This window comes from Fusarium mangiferae (genome assembly GCF_900044065.1).
Source record: "Fusarium mangiferae strain MRC7560 genome assembly, contig: FMAN_scaffold003, whole genome shotgun sequence".
Taxonomy (NCBI): Eukaryota; Fungi; Ascomycota; class Sordariomycetes; order Hypocreales; family Nectriaceae; genus Fusarium; species Fusarium mangiferae.
In genome coordinates, this window is record NW_024573923.1 from 221,478 (window position 1) to 243,454 (window position 21,977).

Consider the following 21,977-nt stretch of genomic DNA (forward strand, 5'->3'; position numbering starts at 1 on the left):
TGAACGGAATGTGGCTGCCAAGACGGGAAGTTCGATTGACCATCACAGGGATCTTGGATGATGTGCCGGTGGTTGGGGACATGATCTGAGTCTGAGTTCTACTGCCTGAGGATGGAGTCTAAGAGTAAAAGAATAGACTTGTTTAGACTGGGTATCGAATTGGTATCGAACTAAGCAATTAAACATAGAGCTACGTTTGGCCTCAAATCTAACCAAATACAGTCTCGTACTTTAAATCATCCATCACATCAAGCCAATGAATAGACCCCGGCACTGTTTCACAATCATAATACGACCACACTGCTTGCAGTAACTCCCGCAGCACAACGATCGGCCCAGCAGCTGGACCATTGCCAAACCCTTTCAGTCTCTCGACGATAAACTCACGCGCCAAGTTGACGTCTGTAAAATGCTTGTGGTTAGATTCTTCAGTCAGCGAGCACTCGTCTGCGGTGGCGTCTAGGAGCTCTAATTGCGGTGGCTTTTCCTCAGCGCATACCGTCTTACACCGCAATCCTGAGCCGACTCCGAGACACAGCAAGGGTTGCAGACATCGGATCGACGAGGCAGGGATGTTGGATAAGAGGCCTGTGATGTGAAGGGCGAGTGACGTGGGCCATGTAACTTGTGTTACACTCCCGTTGATCCTCTCGGGAAGTCTTCTCGACACAAGATCTGGAAATGTTTGGTACAGCTGCAATAGTGAACAGAGTCGAAAGACCTCTGCAGCGTGGTGCAAATCGAGATTGATCTGGCCCTTGTTCGTATAAGCATCTGCCGCGTCGCTAATGAGCTTCGGCACTTGCACGGACAAGAGCGTCTCTTCGAGGATTTGCGCTTCGTTAATGTCGATCATTGTCTGCCACATAACCTCATACGTCGGCGCAGTGCAATTTCGCCAAGTATCCCGCGATCGGCGACACAGCGACATTGACTTTCCAAACAAAGCAATTATCTTGGGCGGAACACCTGTCCACGGATGAAGAACAAAGTCGTATGGTGGATACGTCGCTGGCGTCCATTCTGTGAGCGTGCTGATGTCATCTTTGGTGCTTGTCACGATGCTGCGGACTGATTCTTCGTAAATAAGACATTCTTTGAAAAAGCCGACTAGACTTTGGTCTTGTTTGGAGAGGTGCTCGGATCGCATTTCGAGTAGGGCTAGTATTACGCGCACGTGGCGTAGATATTGCAGACCAAGCTGTTTATGGTCCATCCAGCAAAGCGATGAGCTCAAGCAGAAGAGTGATATGATAAGCGCGTGAGGTATTGTAGTGACACTATTCGGCGACGCGAAGAGATCTTTGAGCTCCTGGATTATAGCCTCGGTCGCCATTCGTGGGGCCGATGCAGCGATTTCTTGGATCTGAGGTTGTCGTCGTGTGAGAGAAGCAGCTGCCATGCTCTGAAGAGAGTAGAATAATGGCCTTGAGGAACCCCAAAGGGAGGATCCTAACCGCCGGAAAGGATTGGTCGGGGAGTCGTATGCTGCCCATGAGCCGCAGACAGATTTGAACCAGAGCTCGATTAGGAATGTTGACGGTTCAGAGATGGTTGTTGGAGTATTCATTGCTTTATAACATGATGAGCGTCGTCTGTAGAGAGCGATGGCTTGGTCTTCGGATTCTTCGGGGGTCTTCGGCGTTGGGTCTTGGGGGAGTAGTATGAGAGGCATGCTGTTTGAAGACGTCGTATTATCCGCGACGTTAGGTGATGTTAATGTTGAGCGCCTTCGAGAAGTGTTGCATGGCTGGCCACCACTGACAGCTGCACTGATAGTACTCTTAATGTCCTTGTCTTCTTGACATACAGGGCTTGAGTCGTTAGGTAAAAACGCAGGAACCGATGGCACTGTAGCAGGACTTGAAGTTTGTTGCGAAGTGGTAGAGGACCGTCTGCTCTGAGGTGGAGATACCGTCACATCAGAACCACGACGTTGAACAGACTCAGACGCAGCAAAGATGAGTTGGTTGAAACCAGGAGGATCACTCGTCTTGTCCTTTCGCCGCTCATATTTGGTGGACCACTTGAGAGTTTGCTGATACCCCGGACAAGCAATCTTCCTCGCAATACAATTATTACAGCTAGGCTTGCTCTCGTCACACTTGAGCTACAGATCACACACACAGCATTAGTGAGAATAGGGTAAGCTGCTCCGGATATTCTTACCCTTTTGCTCTTGCAGGCCCTGCAGCCAGAGCGGGACTTTGCTTGACCTTTCATAATTGCCATTACATGAGGGAAAAAGCTAAGATGAGAAAAGCTCCACGAGGTTTGCTACCTACGTAAAAGAGCTGTTGACCAGCTGCTCTTGGCGCGAATCCACCCCCGGATTTCGCATCCTGGCAGGTACCGAGGAGCCAATAGGAGGGGAACCGTTGGCGATGGAGATCGGCGTAGCTCGCGAGAATGAGGCTATACCCAAACAAGATAAAAAGTCCCTGGTGCTATCTACGGGACGGGCGGGGTTGTCTATCTTGCTGATAGGAATGCGGTGATCATGAGGACACTCAGATAGGATCTTGATAACTGATTGTTGCGCGTTAAGTTGGTCATGGCGTGTCGAGATACCCTGAATGGTAAAGTTAGCCTCTCGAATCTTGGCTTTACATCTGTGACAGCGACCAAACTGTCGGATATCGGATGGGCTTATCTTGGCATCCCCAATTCGCTGGCGTCAACAGTCAACTAATGCAACTTAACAGCACGTGGTAGTCTCGAGTCTCATCATTGCGCCACAACAAGTCAAGACTAAGATCTCTGTAGTCATTGGTTCCTCCGTATCTGAAAATGCAATATTTTGATCCTTTTGTAACAAGAAATATACATTAGAATGATGACCGGTCCGTATACTCCAGTCTATTTTCAACACCCTCAATATCGTATCAAACAACACCTAGCACTCAAGAAAATATGTAGAAGATAAATGTAGAGGTATTTACCAGCCTCAGTGTGTACCCCGACCACCAACATCATCACCATCCTTCTCGTTTACACCCCTGACAACTTCACGCGTCTTACCCCATTTGAAGTCGTCAGAGTGAAACAGAGAGTAAACCAGAATAATAATGTTCATAAAAGGCGACGTGAAGAGATGCATGACATAGCCTGCGAAATACTGCGCGCGCTCGAGGTTGTTGCGAGGCAGCCAGAAGCCAATGCAAAAAGAGTAAAGCTGCAAATGACGGACGTTAGCCAAGCTTTCTTGGCGTGAGATTTGCTGCAGGGGTAGTCTAGAGTGTGACTTACATAGCGGAAGAATAGCACGCAGATGAGACCGAGAAACACGGGGTCTTGCATCACTTCACTGCCTCGTTTGGCGAAGACGATGAGGAGTTCGACGAAGGCGGCGATGATGAAAGGGGTGATTGCCCAAGTAATGACGGCGATGAGACTCTGCAGACGCTCAATGAGGATGATGCCGGGGCGGAAGATCATGACAAATTCGTTGGAGATACTACCCAGAGCCCAACGCTTGCGCTGCGAGAGGAACACTTTCCAGTCTTGGGGAACGATTGTCATGGCTTTGGCGCGGAGGGCTTGGGCGGTTTGTTTGCCCGGGAAGAGACTGAAGATGATGGAGGCGTGGATACTGTCTTCAGAGTAATTACCCATGATATGCTGTGTCATGATATCATTTGGCTTGGGACAGTATCCAAAGCGCTCACGAAGAACAGCATCGCCAAAGGTAGCTTCATCAACACGAATGAGCTGACAGCATCCAGGAAGACAATTGACTTTTCCTGTGATGCGAGACTGAAACATACGTCGAAGGCCTTGAGTTTGGGAATACTCAACAGACTGATACAAAGACCAGTATCCCCAATTGCGACCATCAAAATCAACGCAGACATGACCACATACACCAACGAGCTTTGGGTTCTTGCGGATCTCCTTGATCATCTCCCAGATACAGTATTCATCAAACACAGTATCAGCATCCATACCACAGAGGTAAGTGATGTCATCAAGACCAGCGTTGATGAAGTTGTTGCCGATGTATTCAAAGAGCTCATTGTTGAACATGGTGACGATATTTTCAGAGCGTTGCTTGAAGTGGTAAATAAGAGAGCGCGCGAAGCAGAGACTATCGCGTTTGCCCTGGTTGTACCGCTTTCCGACGAATACGTACGGAATGCCCTTGTAGAAACCAGTTTGTGTCTTGACAGGCATGAATAACCCGTCTCGAGCACGGTATCCATTTTCGAAGGTTCGAGAGGGACCGGGCTCGAGGATGTCTTGGAGGAGATAATCCTGCGTAGTCTTCTCCATGCCCGGACCTCGAACATTTCCATCAACGACGATGAAGATGACACGAGGATGATTGTCGATATTCTTCTGCGCAATAAGCGAATCAAGAGATCTCGTCAACTCCTGATACGTCTCATTATAGCACGGCAGAAGCAGCACCATCTTTTCCGGCTCAGCAGGGACATTCTCCTCCCTCTTCCACCATCCCAAAAGAACATGCGTAATAAACCAATGCAGAATAATGCAGATACACATAAATGATTGAAGAACTGTGTTGGAGCTCAAGAGAACGAGGAAGAAGTAGTACACCTGGTAGTACTTCCAACCAACGTAGATGAGGGCGCCGTTGATGGAGGCGAGACCGATGATGAGACTCCATTTCTGAAGACGAAGCATGCTCTTGGACATCTTTTTGAGTTCTTCGTCTGAGTCCCAGCGGAGTTTTGCTTCTTCTTGCATGATGGACGATGTAAAAGAAAGGTTCGATTCGTTGCCGTTGTTGGTGAGCCATGAGGCGTGAGTTACGCCCGACATTGGGGTTTGGGCGCCTGGGTGGAAGCGGCCGTTGATACCTCTAATAACGGACTATAGTCTGTTAGGATAAACCTAAAGAGCCATATGTTGAAGGCGACTTACTGAGTCTCTGGAGATTGTTCCGCTTGGCCTAAGGGGGATCTGGCCGTGGGATGTTGAAGGACCAGGGCCACCACCATACGGCAGAGCAGGCATCTTTCCTTTGTTGAACGATATTGGATTACCTGTCTCCGAAGATGATGACTCCCTGGCGGAACCTGGAGGTAAAAGGCTGCCCATTGCGATTGTTGACTTGCACGTTCGATTGGGAGCTGTCGACCAGAGAGTTTAGCACATGTATAGGGTACAAGCTCTAACGTTAGAATACTTACACTTCTATGGAATGCTAATTGCAAACCTGGAACTGGGTTTGTAGACAAAACCAACAAGAGTAACGAGAGACAAAAGCGAGTGACAAGGTCAAAGACCTGGTGAAAGAACACCCTTCCAACAGAACCCAAAAGCGAGTGATTAGTATATCTCCTATCGAACAAGAAACCACTTTCTAGGCTGGGGGACATTGGAGCTATAGTAAGATCTCCCCATCACAAAGGCACTAGTCCCCAAACACCAAATATTACAAAGGCCTCACACTGCCGTCCAGCCTCACCGTTGGTCCTCACGAGCCTAACACGACAGCACACGAGAGGAGGAGGGGGCGCGAGATCTCCGCTGACCAATGCTTCCATCACGGGAAACCCAAGTTTTACAAAAATTGGAAAAAGTAATAGTCCTGAAATGGAGACCTCGCATATGCCTGCGGTGCTGAAGTGATCAACGGGGAGGACGCGCAAGATCCTTGGATATCAGCTCGGCCCGTGGGCTATTTTCGACATGGTCTGCTGAGTTGGATAACGCATCTGCTTGGTCGGTATGCAGCCAAGGCAGCGGGAGAGGACTTGAGTGTTGGCAATAGGGTTTGTTGTGTCACCGTGAATCTCACCCGAACCGTATGGGGCGATTATTTCGGGATGAGGCCTGTGGAATCTCGATGCGTGGATCTTTGACTTGTTGAGATTCAATATCAGAGTGGCCTCGATGCATTGGCATGTCACCGCAAGGAACAGGGTATATGTATCTAGTATTTCGGGTCTTTGCAGAGGGGAGGAAGATCTAGATGGCAGAATACGAGGCTCTCAGCTTGACAGGATATGTGACAACTCAACCCTTAGAGCCAGTTGCGGATACTATTGTGAGGAGAAGATAATGGAATCAGGGGATTGTTGGTAAACCAAAGAGTTCCGCAGTGCCATCACAACAACCTCCCAAGTTGGAGGCACAGCATACCTCAACACCATCCAGAACCTTCTCCCACAACACCTGCAGTGGGATATCAAGATCCCGCTTCAAGCTTAAACTTAAGTCCACGGCCCAACCCGAACAGACACGGCCGGACCTGCAGTAGCCCACCCATCCACGCCACCAAACAAACGCATTATACAAAAGCACCATTATATGCAGCCACACTCTTGCCAGCTAACTCAGCACGCAATATGCAAGATTCACCGAGACCATCTCCGCAACCCGATTGCCCAGTCCTTCACCCTAGTATCTACAAACGTATCCCGGCACATCCCAGTTTTCTCCCAATATCCTACCAGCATATCCCGGCCACTGACAAGATATCCCCGTTGCGTAACTGCTTACGTCCAGTAGCATCCCGAGATGTTGTGTAACACTCGGGATGCGGAACCCCACGCTGATCACGGTGCGTTGGTTGGCCGTTTGCAAGTTAGGCTTATCCAATAGGAGCTGACATCTGGGATATGCAGGTCAAGCTGAGGCCGTGACGCGTTTCTTGTGGTGATACAGCGGATATAGTCCCAGACTAGCTGCATGGGATTCTATTTCAGGAGGCTCTGCATGTTTAAATGCACGTTTGATGTCGTGAGACATCAGACTCGTAATTTCAGCAAGAGTAAAAATTGATCCAGGAAAAAGTTCCATGCAGCTCTGTTCAGCTGAAAGCATGTAAGATAGATTAACTCAGCAAGATTTATTGCAGAATTGCGGTCAATCAATTCCAATTAAGTCCAAATACCAGCTAAAGAGGTCCACACGTGGACAATTAATGATCCTGGGAGGATACAAGAAAGTAAACAAGAATATCCCGACAGTCATCACTGTCTTACCCTCTCCGCAAGCCTCTCCCGTCTGAGTCACAACATTAACATCATGTTGATGGATAAATTCACCTCAGTTGCACTCTCCAAAGCCCCCCTGGCAACCAGCTCCGCAGTGAGCAGCACTGTTACCGCTGTGTACATGTCAGTTACATCTGTTATCTTGGTCTTGGAGGGGGTCTTACCAGAACCCGTACTGAGAGCAGCAGGTCTTGTCACCGTAGTTTCCGCATGATGCCCTGACACCTGGACCACAAAGACCGTTGGTGGTGTCGTGAATGTCACTTCCGGAAGGCGTACAGGACCCAAAGTCTGCATCACAGCCTGTACCACAGTAGCTTTCGCTCGATCCACTGGATAATGTTAGCACGCTTGAAATCTTTACGAATAGAGAGGGGAAGACGTACCAGTAGCCATACCAGGAACAGCAGCTTCCGAAGGCTGACCCCTGACAAGTATAGCCTGTGTTACCACCGCATTGCTGGTTTGGGGAAATTACAAGACCACCAGTAGCAGTAGACGTAGCAGTGTTTTTTGTCACCGACACGTTGGTAGGAGGGACAGTTCGGGTAGGGGTAGCCGACTCTGTCGATGTGACATCTCGGCCTCGGGAAACTGTTCGGTACCAGTTCTCCCGAGGGTCACCAAGGCATTCTCCGACAGTCACAAGCCTGTATCCGAGATCTTGAGCAGTATCGATCATGAAAGCAGTCAAATTATGAACAGTCTGATCGTGGACATCATGTGCCAGAACAATATACTGGTTGCTGTCCGAGTTTGACGAGACTCCAGCAGAATAGCGATCCTTGGAGATTTGGATCAAAGCAGGGCTATCGTTTTCGTAGTCCTTTGTGTCTATGTTCTGGTCCACAACATGATATCCAAGTTCGGACATCTCATCAAGGCAACCAGATGCGGCGTTGCACTCGAGGTATGGCGCCCGCATGTAGGTCGGAATCCAACCAAAGAGATTTCGGAAGGCCATCTCATTGTAGATCATCTCAGATCTTCGGATAGTGCTGTTGACCTCGTTGAGATTGCGATGAGTCCAAGTGTGGCTGGCAATGTGATGGCCTGCAGAGTACATGCGTCTCATCACAGCGGGCCATGGGTTGGACGAGTCATCTATATGTCCCTTGGCCCTGTTGTTACCGGCCACAAAGAAAGTGGCCTGGACATCTCTTTCATCCAGAAGATCCAAGAGGTCATTGGTGTAGTCGAGAGGGCCATCATCGAATGTCAGAGCAATCACACCGGGTGTAGTGCAAGTTGTGATGACAGTGCCTGTTTCTGCTGTAAGCATCTAATAATGCATATGGCCATTGGAATTGATGCAGAGACATACCATACGGGACATTGCCAAGCTGTGGTCGAGATATCCCTTCCGTGCTGCTTCCACGAGGCCCGAAACTGGTCTCCATGTCAGCTTCATGTCCGTTACTGCAGTACGAGGACTTGGACGATACAAGATCTCGTCTGTGGTTCCCAAGCTTCGGATAGCACTTACAAAGTATCACACGAATCACTGTACTCGAGCTGGCAAGCAGAACCACCACAAAAGTCTCCGGTTGTTCCGCAGAAGCCACTCTCTGAACAACAGGATCCAGGATTGCACGAACCAATCCCAAGACCACACTCGGCACGTTTCCTCAACTTCGAATTGCGCAATGACAAAAGATCATCGGCTGCAAAGACTGGTCCAGACAGAACAGTCCCTGCATGGAGCAACAGGGAAGCAAGGGTGACGGGAAGGCTGGCTTTCATTTTGAGCGAGAGTAATGAAACGGAAGCAATATACTTGGAACGAAGAAATGAAAAATGATGAGTTGAACGAGTGGCAATGCGAGCGGCCGATGGGTAGTTGTATGAAGCCTTGAGAGAGTTTATCTACGTGGGGCACGCGTAACTGCAGCTCCTGAGCGAGGTAAACATCCAACTTGAAATTAAGAGGGTTTGAACGCCCATATTCTGCACCTTGAACACGAGAGACCGTCAGCCGAGTTGAATGTACTGGCCCGGCAGCCTAGGCCTCATACCAGGTCACCTAATGGTCAATGAGGATCCACGTTGAGATCAATATAAGCCATCCCCAACAAGCCAGCCATCATCAGGTGAGGCCACTGTCTCTGATTTATTGCTTTGTTTTCGGGAAATTGCATGTCGATGGTGCTCTGATTTGACAATGTGAAGAATATTCGACTTGCATATAGACCCATTGATGCCACACCAGGCAGCAAGTCTTGGTTGCTTCTTCAGGTTTTCAATATTCTCATCGACACCAATATTGATGAGTTGGCTCTTGATTATGTTGATTCGCTGACAAGAACTGGTAGTACCTGGGATCTGCTATCAGCCTCAAGGCCATGGAGGAAACTTTCCCCAGACACCCAAAAACGCGAGTCGCCTGCAGCTATCCTTGCTTTTGCAGCGTCCTCCAGTCGGATTATCCGAGTTTTTCTTGGCGCATATACTCGTATTCGTCCCATTTAAATGTCTCTCGTGTATCGTTACACAAAGTCAAGAATAGTTCAGAAGGTTGGCTGCCGATTTGAAGACGCTTGTATGTTCGCACCCTTGTCGTGATAAAAATATGATCCGCCACTGAGACACGAAACAGGGACAGTGAGCTTAATGCCCGTCGGGAAGAAACTGACGTGTTCCGTCAGCTTGTGTAACATCACTCAGCTCAACTTCAGCAAGCCATGTCAACATTTCGGCGAGATAGCCTTGCCATGTTCAAGGCTGTTCCGTATTCCGCTGTCAGGTTGACGAGAGGTTTCTGACCCACACTGAAGATCTGCTCCTAATATTGTCCTTCACCGTATCACAGTGAATATCCTGCCAGCATCTCATATGCAATCATCCTCAAGAAACTGAACTTTTCTCGTCAAACGCATTAATAATCTCATGGATGACTATGAAGCCGTCTTGGCATCGGAGACGATGCTCAACAGCCCGCAAGCTTGAGTTGAGGCTTCATCCCCTCAATCATATCCTCATCACAATAGTTTCAGCAACCATGTAGTCGCGAGAAAGAAAGAGAACCATCCATTGAGCCAACAAGCTGTTCAATAGATCAACCACTGCCCTATGTGCTGTCATATGTCATATGCCTACCTGGAAAGGTATTCGCGAAATGAAATGACAATCGACTAATCTTCAACCTTGACATGCCCTCGTCATCCTGTACAACAATTTGACTGAGCTAGGATGTTAATTCAGGCACGTCAGCTGAAATGGATGCAGTGCTTCCAGGCTAGTTGACTCCTGCATAGGATACAGGGGATCATCCAAGGCATCGGTGAGGCTGTATTGGCCCTCGCAAGTTTCCTCGAGTTGGGATAGCGGAGTGGCTGTTGCTAGTTTCAGTCTTTGTGACTTGACAATCGCATCTTGGTTGGTGCAAAGATATTGCGTGGCCAGATGCATTCTTGCGGCAAGCTATTCAGGGGCAGTTCATGTCGCAGGCCAAGTTTCCACTCGAGGCTCGGAGTATCGTGTTAGAAAGTTCCGGCTACTGAGGCCTGACGCCGCACGGTATAGCCGTTGAATTGAAACGGAAAGGAAAAGTCCTCGATTCATCGGTCGCATTGTGAAGCCAGAGGTCTCGATGGATCGCTCGATACGAGCCCATAGTCGTCCATTGATGATACATATGCTCCTTTCGAACCCCAATGATTTCTCTGCATCTTTTTCCACTTCTCCCCATTCACTCGTTAATTGTCGATCGTTACCACCATGGCTCAAATTCTTGCTGAGAGCCTCCTTGTTCAGGGGCTTCCTTTTGTTCGTCATGAGCCAGAAACCAAGTCGTGGAACATTTCCAGTCGAGAATACTACGACATCACCCCTCCAAGTGAGATTTCAGAGGCAGAAGATGTCTTCGACGTGCTGACCAAACCCATTGATGCAACTGCTGAGCCGCTCGTTGCTGTCATAGGGGTTGGCTATGTCGGCGAGCATCTAGTCGACGTTTTCTCAAAGAATCATGATGTGCTTGGATACGATGTATCAGAAGCTCGAACTCAACAATTGACTCGGAAGCAACATGTCGGCAGTCGTGCCAAGTTCACATGCAAGCCTTCAGATCTTGCTGAAGTTACCCACTTCCTCATCTCAGTACCGACCCTTCTGATAGATCACAAAACAATCGACTCCTCATACCTCCGGAGTGCTCTGGGCGTGGTCAAGCTCTACGGTCGTCATGGCGCTGTGGTCGTCGTGGAGAGTTCGGTGGCAGTGGGAATGACGCGCGCTCTTCTTGGCCCTCTTGCAAAAGAGCGTGGGTTCTTTGCGGGCATGTCTCCTGAACGTGTTGACCCTGGTCGCACAGAGCCACCAGCTCACTCCATACCGAAGATTGTGTCTGGACTTGACGACGTGGTGCCGGGGTCGCTCGATGCTATTATGAGGCTCTACTCGAAGAGTTTCGATCACGTTGTGCCAGTGTCGAAGCCTGAAGTTGCCGAGATGATGAAGCTGTATGAGAATTGTCAGCGTATGGTCTGCATTGCCTACGCTAACGAGATGGCGGATGCCTGTGGTACTCATGACATCGATCCGTATGAAGTGTGTCGCGCAGCTGCCACCAAACCATTTGGCTACCTCCCGTTCTCACCAGGCCTTGGTGTTGGTGGTCATTGCATTCCAGTCAATCCATGGTATCTGCTTTCCAACAGCAAATTCCCTCTCCTGCGAGCAGCGTCTGAGAAGATGCGCGACCGTCCTTCCGAAATCGCACAACGCGCTGTGACGCGTCTCTACAGCGTTGACAGGAACGGTCTGCGACCACGCGTCCTTGTGGTTGGAGTTGGCTTCAAGCGCGGGCAGTCGCATCTCGCCAACTCCCCTGGCCTCGAGTTGGCGAGGCGTTTGGTCGAAACGAGCAAGGTCGATGTTGCTTGGGCTGATCCTCTTGTGTCGCAAAACGCTGTTCCTCGGATTCCAAGACTTGATGAAGCCGAATGGACTGCGGAGGCTCTTGAGCGAGACTTTGACATGATTATTGTCGCTTTTCGTCAAGAGGGTCTTGATTTTGATGTGTTGGAACGTGTTCAGGGAGTTGTCGTGGAGCGTTGGTGTCCTTGAAGGAGCGAGGTTGGCATTGCACACTCTGGGCAGAGAGCCATTCAAAAAGGAAACAAGCAACGTAAACGACCCACACAAACTGTTTGCTCTTCCTTTATTATTGTTTCTCCAAATGGAACACATTTCCTATGTACCTATTTTTGCCTTTATCTACCAGTAGGTAATGAACCTGGTTGCGCAGGGGTTGGTTAATACGCAGTAAGATATTTCATCCATTGTAGGGTAGCTCATGACATTGTAACATACTCAGTGAGGATCACGAAAAACTACAGTAACGGGGAATGTAACGAATGCTAAATGTTTTGGCCAAAACGTGCGAACTCTGAGAAAGCTACCGAGGTACTGTAATCATGCTGGGGTGCCATGCTTAGGTAGCTCCTCCCAAAAGAGAATGTCCTTGGTTTCCCATCGTCAACTGCTTCTTGCCCGGCACTTGACATGTGCAAAGAGTAGAGGAAGGCACTTTCATGTTTCTCGACTTTTAACCACAATCGGTCTGAGATGATCTACTTCTCCATCACAAGCTTCATCACAATCACCACTATTCTTTCATCATTACCACAGCTCTAAACAATATCCCCATCTTCGTATTAACCATGAAAACCCCAGTCCCCATGCCAACAGCTCGCCAAGGTAGGTGCGCGTTTCGGGAGAAGTCTGCAGACTAACAGAAGTCAGCGGAGTTGTATGATCGGTACATGCAATATATCCGTCTCGAACGCGAGGGCCCTCCGATCGAAGTATTGAAGGCGGCCAAAGCCCTAGTCAAGGAGGAAGGCCTTAATCCCTACCATGCCGCACGCTTGCACATGAAACTGGCCGAAATCCCCGAGATTGGATATTATCATGCCACAGCGGGCGTCAAAACTCTCACACAGCTGAGAAAAACCGATGACAGTAACTACATTATGACGGAGTTGCAGGAGGCAACAAGAATCATGAAAGAAAGGGGAACGGTCGAGAAGGTCTGGTTGGGGAAGTACAGTGAAATGTAAGAGATATTCTTCACCTAGATTTCTTACCACTTTGACTTATCGCTTGATGCATCTCGTACGGATGCCTGCTTCCCACTTCAGCTGCGATACTTCTTCGTCAAGCCTAGTTGTTACTTGGTACACTATTAGTAAACGCCACTGACAATCCTTTATAGGACATCGGAATTCAAAAAGGCGGCTTTACGAAAACGTTATTTGGATTACTTTTCCGACCTCGAAAAGGATCAGCCATCCCCCGAGGGAAAGGAAACAGAGGAGCAGAATCCTTCCATGCTTGACTCCACAGTTAAAAAGGCGAGGACGACCGATTCGGGCGGTGAGAAGGGGGACAAGGAGGACAAGGAGGAGAAAGAGAGGGAGAGTTTGTATGAGGACGCATGGGCGTTTATTGCTTTGTGATGGGCTGCATCTCATGCTAGCGCTTGCTGTATCGTGTATACTTGACCGTGACTATCATACGTGGGAGAGAAAGGAGTCAAAGGAGAATAGCGTAAAGAAAGCGTACGATCGCACTGAAATCCAATTTGCCGTACATATTTAGCAAGCTGTTCCGTGACTCGGAGTGCCTATTGAGAAGTATAAGAATGAGACAAGGTCTATGGCGCAGGGGAAAGATATTGCTTCCATGATTTCTTAGCAACTGTGTTTTTGTCGTCCCCATGTTATCTCCGGCCGAGATCGAGAATTGCCTGAATCGTGCTTGAGGCGTCAATTTGAGCGTTTTGATTGGCCTGGCTTTAGAGTCTAGACGACGTTGAACCCGGTTCGCATCCTTGTCACTGCCAGCCATGACCATCGAGTCAAAAGTTGGGACATTAGTTCAACTTTTCGGGAGAGACCACATCCTGTCATCGTGCTAAGACTCAAAATGACGAAGAAATTTATCAATATCTGTTGACCTGTTTTTCATACCACAGTTCTCTGAAGCAATGATCTTAATGGTCTCGTGTTGAAGCAATCACGGAACATCGGGCAAAGCTTGCATATCGTCATGTCATTCACTTGTCTCTCCATATTACTTCCAGATATTTAATTACCCCATTAAATCCCCTAAAAAACATCTCAAAATTTAGGCATATCATACAAGTCCTCAGGATCTGTCATTTGTTAGCGATGAACTTTTGTGTATGGAGTTTACTTACCTTTGCCCTCGTCCTGAATATACTTCTTGACCTCCGCAACTCTGTCGTCAATCTTCTTGAGCGTCTCGTCAAGCTTGGCCTTGATCTTATCGTTTGACTCGGCTGCGCCCTTGAGAGCACGCTTAGCAACGTCAAATCGGCTGACCCAGTTGAGAAGCATCATGTCAAATGGTGTAGTAGTACTACCCTCCTCTTTGTATCCCTCCACTGTCATGCGGTGCAGACCAGGGCGTCCAAAGAGAAGGCCCTGGAGCTCAGCGGCATATCCGTGGTAGTTGAAGCATACAGCCTTGTCCTCCGTGAACATATCAAGGAAGTCAGCGCGGCTGAGTGCGTGCGGGTGACGGGATTCAGCGGCCAGAACCATGAGATCCGTGACGTTGACGACTCGGACTCGAAGCTCAGGGATCCAGGCGCGAAGGATCTCAGCCGCCTTGACAACCTCGAAGGTAACCTCAACACCAATGCCAGCGATCACAACGTCGGGCTCCTTGCCACTGTCAATTGAGGCAAACTCCCAGATGCTTGCTCCCTTTCGACAGTGCTCAGCAGCCTCATCAGGAGACAAGAAGACACCGGTGGGCTGCTTCGAGCCGATCATAAGGTTGACGTAGTTCTTGGATTTCAGACAATGGTGGATGGTGCTAAGGAAGCAGTTGGCATCGGGAGGTAGATACACACGTGCGGCCTCAGCCTTCAGGTTGAGGACGGAGCCGATGAAGGATGGATTCTGGTGAGAGAACCCATTATGTTCTTGACGAGCCCAAGTGCTGGTTTCGATATAGTTGATTGAGCTGAGGTCGCCTCGCCAGTTGGTCTCGCGCGCGATCTTGTTGAACTTGGAGTACTGCACCATCATGGTATGGATGATGCCGAGGAAAGATTCGTAACTGGGGAACAGTGCCGTTCGACCAGTGAGTGTATAGCCCTGGTATCTGTTAGAATAATCGCTGACTTCAGCCCGGAATACTTGCCTGCATCCACCCCTGACAGCAATGCTCAGAGAGGATCTCAATTACTCTGCCACCCTGTGCGCGAGAGAACTCATCCCATTGGAAGTTTCGGCCTGTGTTCTCAAATACCGCACTGAGCTTGTTGCTTTCCAGTTCATCAGGAGAGAAGATACGGAAGCTCTTGGGGTTCTCCTTGATGACCTGGTTCAGGAAATTGCCAGTTTGCTTCATGCAGCTGTTTTGTGAAGCCTTCTCCACCGCAAAGCTCTTCCAGTCAGGAACCTGCAGTTGCTGATAAGGGTCGTATGTCTTCTTGAGCTGTCCAAGTCTCTTTTCATCCTTTTGAGGGATGATCTCCAAGATACTGTCAGCAGGCTTTCCGTCCTTGAGTAGATGGGCAGTATCGTAGGTCTTGAGCCAGTCTTGGAGAATCTTGAGGTGCTCCTCATCCTTGCTGGCGTTGGGAACAGGGATCTGATGAGAGTGGAATGAGCCTTCAATGAACTCGCCGTCAACCTTTTTGGGACCTGTCCAGCCCTTGGGTGTTCGAAGAACAATCATGGGCCAACGTGGCTTGACAATGGGCTTTCCATCTCGAGCTGCCTTTTGGATCTTCTTGATCTCGCTGACAGCCCACTCCAAAGCACCAGAAAGCTCGCTGTCGATCTCTTCGAGAGTCTCCACGATGGTTGGCTGGTATCCATACCCGGCGAACAAACTGGAGAGTTCCTTGTTGTCCATGCATCCATAAATGGTTCTTTCACTGATCTTGAAGCCATTGACATGCAGAATGGGAATAACTGCTCCAGACTCGGCGGGGTCAATGTACTTGATGGAGTGCCAAGCACTAAACAGTTAGTGAATGCCATGAAAAGATGCAAATTACTTACGCTGCGGTGGGACCACTTTCGGCTTCACCATCTCCAACAAGACAAGTGACAATCAAGTCTGGGTTGTCCATGACGGCACCAAATGAAACAGCTAGGGAGTAGCCTAGCTCACCACCCTCGTGGATGGAACCCGGAGTTTCGGAGTTGATGTGACTGAACTGGTTAGCTTGGCCTTATCTGAACGTTCAACACTTATCTCACCTAGGAAAACCTCCAGGAACCGAGAATCCGGTAATAAGGTTGCGCAAGCCGTCCTTGCTAACACCGTACTTCTGAGGGAAGAATCGCTCGAGAGATCCCTCCAACCACAGCGAGGCCAAAGCAGCAGGAGCTCCATGGCCGGGTCCGATAACAAAGATCACCTCCAGATCGTGATTGCGGATAAGTAGGTTGAGATGCGACCAGACGAGGATAATGCCTGGACATGTTCCCCAGTGGCCTTTGAAGCATTAGCTAGGCACCAAAGTGAGCGATGCTTACATACCCAATAATCGTGGCTTGATATCTTGTGCCTTCAAGTCCCTCTCAAGTAAGACGTTGTCTTTGAGGAAGATCATGGCTGTCTTGGCGTTAGCCACATGCGCCGCACTAATTGACCTCACTTACACCCTGCAATATAGCATGCCGCATGCTGGAAATCATTGAGCGACTGGGCGATCTTCTTGTCCAGTTGCTTCTTTGGTGCCTTGAGTGCCAATTCCAGAGCCACATCCGGAAGATGACTGTCCAGCGGAGCCGGGTTGGGGCGATCGATCACTTCACCTGGCATCTTGCGTTTGAGATCAAACTTGGAGTTGATGGTAAGCTGAACGGAGATTCACGAAACCGAGAAAGGGAAGAGAAATGTCGGTCACATAAGGCATGAGATTACATCGGTTGAAGAATCGGCAGTTTTTTACTACATTGGTTTCACTCAAACTGTTTGATAGTGACGCGGTTTCAAGCAGGGAATGATGCTATATCGATGACGTACATTGACGTCGCTTTGACAACTGCCCCACGTAACAACTTGGATATCTGTGAAGCAGCATATCAGTAACGGATGTGTCGGGTATTGAAAGGACATAAATGTTGAAGAAATTCTAAACTTTAAATTCCAAATGAGGCTTTTTGGCTTGCGTGTCCGGAAATATTGAAAATCGATCCGGCTATATGGGATTGTCTTGCTTGTAAATAGTCCGCTGTAGATCGATACAACTCGCATTCTCGAAGATCCATAGAAAGACAACAATCCCTGCTGAATCCAGAATTGTAGCGGTCATCGAGCCTCAAGATTCCACATCAATTCTTCATTACAAACTAACCTCGGCCATTTGTTGAGTTGTTCTAGTTGTTTCAACGGCAGTGCGAGACAGATACGGAAAGTGGGGGATACAAAAACCGGAGCTTTCGTTCCTGGTGTAACAGTAAATTCACCTCGTTCCCAAACACAGATCACGATCACATCACTGAGTGCATTCCGTGTCTACTCGTTGGAAATTCTGAGCTTCTCATAGGTCAATCATTTTTGTTCCTGACGAAACATGACGACTTTTCTCAACAACTCGTCCCATTGTAGCTGCCAATTTCTCCAGTCCGCGGGGAAAGCTCAATCGTCAAACGCATGAGTGACGTAAATCCAACGTGCTCTGAAGTCGGCAGCTCATGGGTGCTTTGCACTCGGCACAATACAAAAGATGTTAAAACCCAGAGTCATTCGAACCTATCTTTCAGTGAATTATTCTTTCTTTACTCAAGAATAAAGACCAAGATTCGACATGACCGATCAAGTTACCGGAGCTATCAAACACGCAGTCATGGGACACCGAAACGACAAGATCGATCAGCTCAAGGCCAACACTGTTGAGCCCAGCGAGAACACTCGAATCACCTCCGATTATGGAGTGAAGCAGAATAACACCGATCACTGGCTGCGCGTGAACAGCGAGGACCAAACTGGCCCTATGCTGTTGGAGGATCCTTTCGGCCGAGAGAAGGTAAGTTGCTATAACCCAACAAAATCAACCATTGAAGGACTTCAGATTCTAACGCAGTTATAGATCCACAGATTTGATCACGAACGAATTCCCGAGAGAGTTGTCCATGCCCGTGGAGCTGGCGCTCACGGCACATTCAGGCTTTTCGAGTCCGCCGCGGACGTAACCAACGCTGGCGTCCTTACCGATACTTCTCGGGAAACACCAGTTTTCGTCAGATTCTCGACTGTATTGGGAAGTCGCGGCTCCGCAGATACCGTTCGTGATGTGCGCGGATTCGCTGTCAAATTTTACACACAAGAGGTTCGTTAACCCCTCAACACCAAACCACCAACCCTCCAACCCTCCAACATCACCACAACTAATTTTGGATCAAATCTAACGCTCCTTCCTCTAGGGAATTTGGGATTGCGTCGGGAACAATATACCCGTTTTCTTTATTCAAGATGCCATGAAGTTCCCAGACATGGTTCATGCTGGAAAACCTGAACCGCACAACGAGGTCCCTCAGGCGCAATCCGCGCACAACAACTTTTGGGATTTCGTATGGGGGCATTCAGAGGCAACGCATATGTACACCTGGGCGATGTCTGATCGCACGATCCCCCGTTCGTACCGCATGATGCAAGGATTTGGTGTCAACACTTTCACCCTCACCAATGACAAAGGGGAACGCCGATTTGTCAAGTTTCACTTCACCCCCGAGCTTGGTGTTCACTCCTTGGTCTGGGATGAGGCGCTCAAACTTGCCGGCCAAGATCCCGACTTCCATCGCAAGGACCTCAACGAAGCCATCGAAAATGGCGCATACCCGAAGTGGAAATTCGGTATCCAAGTGCTGGAGGAGTCTCAAGAACACGATTTCGACTTCGACATCCTCGACGCTACAAAGGTCTGGCCGGAAGATCAGATTCCTGTCCGATACATCGGAGAACTCGAGCTTAACCGCACTGTGGACGAGTACTTCACTCAAACAGAACAGGTTGCATTCTGTACTAGCCATGTCGTGCCTGGAATTGGCTTCTCCGATGATCCTCTTCTTCAGGGCCGGAACTTCTCTTACCAGGATACCCAGCTCAGCCGTCTGGGTATCAACTGGGAAGAACTACCTATCAACAAGCCGGTTTGCCCTGTCATGAACTTCAACCGGGATGGCGCCATGCGTCACACAATCTCCAAGGGCAAGGTCAATTACTGGCCAAACCGATACGGTCATCAACCCGCTGCAACAGCTCAGGAGGGTGCCTATGTCGACTACCAGGCCAAGGTCGCTGGCATCAAGCAAAGAGCCCTTAGCAAGAAGTTCAAGGATCATTTCTCCCAGGCCCAGCTCTTTTACAACTCTCTTTCTGAGATTGAGAAGGCACACGTCCAGGCTGCCTTCTCGTTCGAGCTGGATCACTGTGACGAAGCTATTGTCTATGAACGCCTTACTGAGCGCTTAGGCGTCATCGATGGGGAGCTTGCAAATGCTATTGCTGAAATGGTCGGCGGTAAGAAGCCTGTCGAGGCCAAGCCGAATCCCGGAAAGAAGGCCAAGAACTTGAGTCAGATGGACTTCCTTCCCAAGACTCCAACTATCAAGTCGCGCCGTATTGCCATCATCATCGCTGATGGCTACGACCCCATTGCTTTCAACGCCGTGTATGGTGCGATCAAGGCTCAGAGTGCCCTTCCCTTCGTCATCGGACCCCGGCGCTCCGCTATCTTCTCCGCCAACGAAGATTCTTCGTCGTCCAAGGGCATCGTTCCCGACCACCACCTCGAAGGTCAGCGCAGTACCATGTTCGACGCTATCTTCATCCCTGGTGGCGAGAAGTCTATTCAGACTCTTTCCAAGAATGGCCGAGCTCTTCACTACATCCGCGAGGCTTTCGGTCACTTGAAGGCGATTGGTGGTACTGGCGAGGCCGTTGACCTGATAAACAAGGCCATCCAGCTTCCTGAGGTCTCCCTCTCCGAGACCGACGGCAGCGGCGTTGTCGACAGCTATGGCGTCGTGACTCTGAAGAATGCTTCACCCGACAGCCTCAAGGAGATTGTCACCGTTGCTTCTGATGCTAAGGGCTTCTTGGAAAAGTTCGTGTTCAACATCAGCCAGCACCGCAACTGGCAGCGAGAACTGGATGGATTGAGCACCATGGTGGCGTACTAATGATTTATTAAAAGATACCAACTTATGTAACGAGCCAATTTGAATCTTGAAGTCAATACATTAATCACATGAACTCTCACTTATGCTGTGACAAACTCGAATTGATGAAGTTGGGATGCATTGTGTTGGCCAATATCACAAGCGAATAATTGCTCCAGGCCCGTGATAGTTAAATTGCTTTCCCATTTACCCAATTCTTCTGGACCTGAAATAATGAATCTACCTGATTATACGGAGTACGTTGCGCCCCGACAGCTGGTACAACCTACTGGATGTGACTAGTGTTCCTTTCATCTGTACCATACGAATCCTAAGTTTAGGCATATTTACATACTTGATATAAGTTTACGATGAGTTTATGATGAATTCTGATAAAATTCAATGAGTCGTGGCGAGATGAGACGGGATGAGTAGTACTGAGATCCGGGGTCCGTGCCTCTTATCTCATACCTCATCTCATCTCATCTTAATTGAAGCTCATCGTAAATTTAGCTCACCGAAGGGTGCTCATGTTGCTTTCTTCCCATTAACCCTCTGTTTCAACTTCTGTAAGCCCCTCACACTCTTCTTCAGTACAAACGTAGCATACTCTCCGTGACCCTCCATGTCTCTCGAAGCCCTCTTCTTGATGTTTATATACTCATCTACTTCATCTTGAGCCTCTCCGATTGGGATGAAAATACCGACGTACCGAAATAAGATCGCGTTGAGGATGATGCGACACATTCGTCCGTTTCCATCCTGAAATGGATGAATCTCAACAAACCGAAGTGAGTATTTGGCGGCGAGTGAAAATGGATCCAAAATCTCCTTCCCTTCGATATCGTTTTTGAGATTCGCGCACATCTCGGCCATCTTTGCAGGCACATATTGCGGCATCACGAACATCGTATTTCCAGCGCCGACAGGAACATCTCGATATCGTCCTGCGTATTTCTCATAGGGTACTTCCGGATGCTCGGCACCCGGATCGATGATAGAAACCCCTTTGCAAAGAATCTCATGCGTTTTCTTGATGAGATCCTCTGTAAGATCTTCGTTATGAACCCAGAACCTGTCCATCATATGTTCGAAGGCTCTCACGTGCTGGATGACTTCACGCCGGCCGCGAACAACATGGCTTCTCGACTTTCCGCGCAAGGTTGGATCCGCAGCATATAGGTCGTGAATCTTTTCATCGAAGTCTGAATCATCCTCATTGACTTCGAGTATGGAGTCGGGCTCATTTAGGGTCTTATGACAGAGATAGCGTGTGGCCTCCCAGCCTAGACCGGCCTGTTCAATGCGATTGCTGCCGTAAATCGCGTGAAATATAGTTTCCTTCACCTCTTTATGGATGATTTCCTGTTGATCCGATGTGTGATTCACTCTCAAGGAAGAATGGTAGCGCAACGCCTTTCCGAAAAGAGCTTCGGGGTTTTGATCGTCTTTGTAGATGCGGTATACATCGTCATAAACAAAGGATGGACTGTCATTAGGGCTGTCGGGTTTGAGCGTGAGATTGTTGAATTCCATGGTTGTCTGGAGAGCCGTCGATATGTGCGAAAACTGATGATAGATGAAGCAAAGGTGCAAACAATGCATCAATCTGTGGTCTCTCTGTGAGCCATACCTCATTCACAGAGTTTAGAATTGCCTTTTAATCAGGAGATTGTGACTAGGCAATCCATAGGTACCCTGAGGAAGTTTATACTCGTCGCAATTTTGAGTAAATTGATGAACTTAGACTAGAGCAGCCTAAAGTATATATGACTTTAGACTAGGTTTATGGTAGTAGACCCTGAAGTTAGGATCATTGTAGAGCCGCGAGTATTATGAGGTTTCCGTCTAA

The 21,977-nt window shown here is 48.8% G+C and overlaps 8 protein-coding genes across 8 annotated transcripts; 3 read left to right on the forward strand and 5 right to left on the reverse strand.

The window, feature by feature from the left end:
• Positions 1 to 208: 208 nt before the first annotated feature.
• FMAN_05013 (uncharacterized protein) lies at positions 209 to 2,223 on the reverse strand (the record flags this gene model as incomplete). Its single annotated transcript, XM_041828210.1, has 2 exons — positions 209 to 2,110; positions 2,170 to 2,223. The coding sequence occupies 2 exons, from the start codon at positions 2,221 to 2,223 to the stop codon at positions 209 to 211; spliced, it is 1,956 nt and encodes a 651-aa protein (XP_041679095.1).
• A 724-nt stretch (positions 2,224 to 2,947) lies between these two features.
• On the reverse strand, positions 2,948 to 5,064 carry FMAN_05012 (uncharacterized protein; the record flags this gene model as incomplete). The annotated part of the gene is made up of 3 exons (XM_041828211.1): positions 2,948 to 3,175; positions 3,250 to 4,836; positions 4,888 to 5,064. 3 exons carry the CDS (start codon positions 5,062 to 5,064, stop codon positions 2,948 to 2,950), a joined length of 1,992 nt encoding a protein of 663 aa, XP_041679096.1.
• A 1,956-nt stretch (positions 5,065 to 7,020) lies between these two features.
• FMAN_05011 (uncharacterized protein) lies at positions 7,021 to 8,711 on the reverse strand (the record flags this gene model as incomplete). Its single annotated transcript, XM_041828212.1, has 5 exons — positions 7,021 to 7,081; positions 7,133 to 7,300; positions 7,355 to 8,240; positions 8,293 to 8,357; positions 8,455 to 8,711. The coding sequence occupies 5 exons, from the start codon at positions 8,709 to 8,711 to the stop codon at positions 7,021 to 7,023; spliced, it is 1,437 nt and encodes a 478-aa protein (XP_041679097.1).
• A 1,974-nt stretch (positions 8,712 to 10,685) lies between these two features.
• On the forward strand, positions 10,686 to 12,035 carry FMAN_05010 (uncharacterized protein; the record flags this gene model as incomplete). The annotated part of the gene is made up of 1 exon (XM_041828213.1): positions 10,686 to 12,035. The coding sequence occupies one exon, from the start codon at positions 10,686 to 10,688 to the stop codon at positions 12,033 to 12,035; it is 1,350 nt and encodes a 449-aa protein (XP_041679098.1).
• A 596-nt stretch (positions 12,036 to 12,631) lies between these two features.
• On the forward strand, positions 12,632 to 13,429 carry FMAN_16065 (uncharacterized protein; the record flags this gene model as incomplete). The annotated part of the gene is made up of 3 exons (XM_041828214.1): positions 12,632 to 12,668; positions 12,714 to 13,026; positions 13,186 to 13,429. The coding sequence occupies 3 exons, from the start codon at positions 12,632 to 12,634 to the stop codon at positions 13,427 to 13,429; spliced, it is 594 nt and encodes a 197-aa protein (XP_041679099.1).
• Positions 13,430 to 14,092: 663 nt separating this feature from the next.
• FMAN_05009 (uncharacterized protein) lies at positions 14,093 to 16,784 on the reverse strand (the record flags this gene model as incomplete). The annotated part of the gene is made up of 7 exons (XM_041828215.1): positions 14,093 to 14,127; positions 14,173 to 15,100; positions 15,192 to 15,972; positions 16,016 to 16,168; positions 16,217 to 16,454; positions 16,500 to 16,574; positions 16,622 to 16,784. 7 exons carry the CDS (start codon positions 16,782 to 16,784, stop codon positions 14,093 to 14,095), a joined length of 2,373 nt encoding a protein of 790 aa, XP_041679100.1.
• A 988-nt stretch (positions 16,785 to 17,772) lies between these two features.
• FMAN_05008 (putative catalase-1) lies at positions 17,773 to 20,146 on the forward strand (the record flags this gene model as incomplete). The annotated part of the gene is made up of 3 exons (XM_041828216.1): positions 17,773 to 17,991; positions 18,055 to 18,294; positions 18,389 to 20,146. The coding sequence occupies 3 exons, from the start codon at positions 17,773 to 17,775 to the stop codon at positions 20,144 to 20,146; spliced, it is 2,217 nt and encodes a 738-aa protein (XP_041679101.1).
• A 507-nt stretch (positions 20,147 to 20,653) lies between these two features.
• FMAN_05007 (uncharacterized protein) lies at positions 20,654 to 21,661 on the reverse strand (the record flags this gene model as incomplete). Its single annotated transcript, XM_041828217.1, has 1 exon — positions 20,654 to 21,661. One exon carries the CDS (start codon positions 21,659 to 21,661, stop codon positions 20,654 to 20,656), a length of 1,008 nt encoding a protein of 335 aa, XP_041679102.1.
• Positions 21,662 to 21,977: the final 316 nt, after the last annotated feature.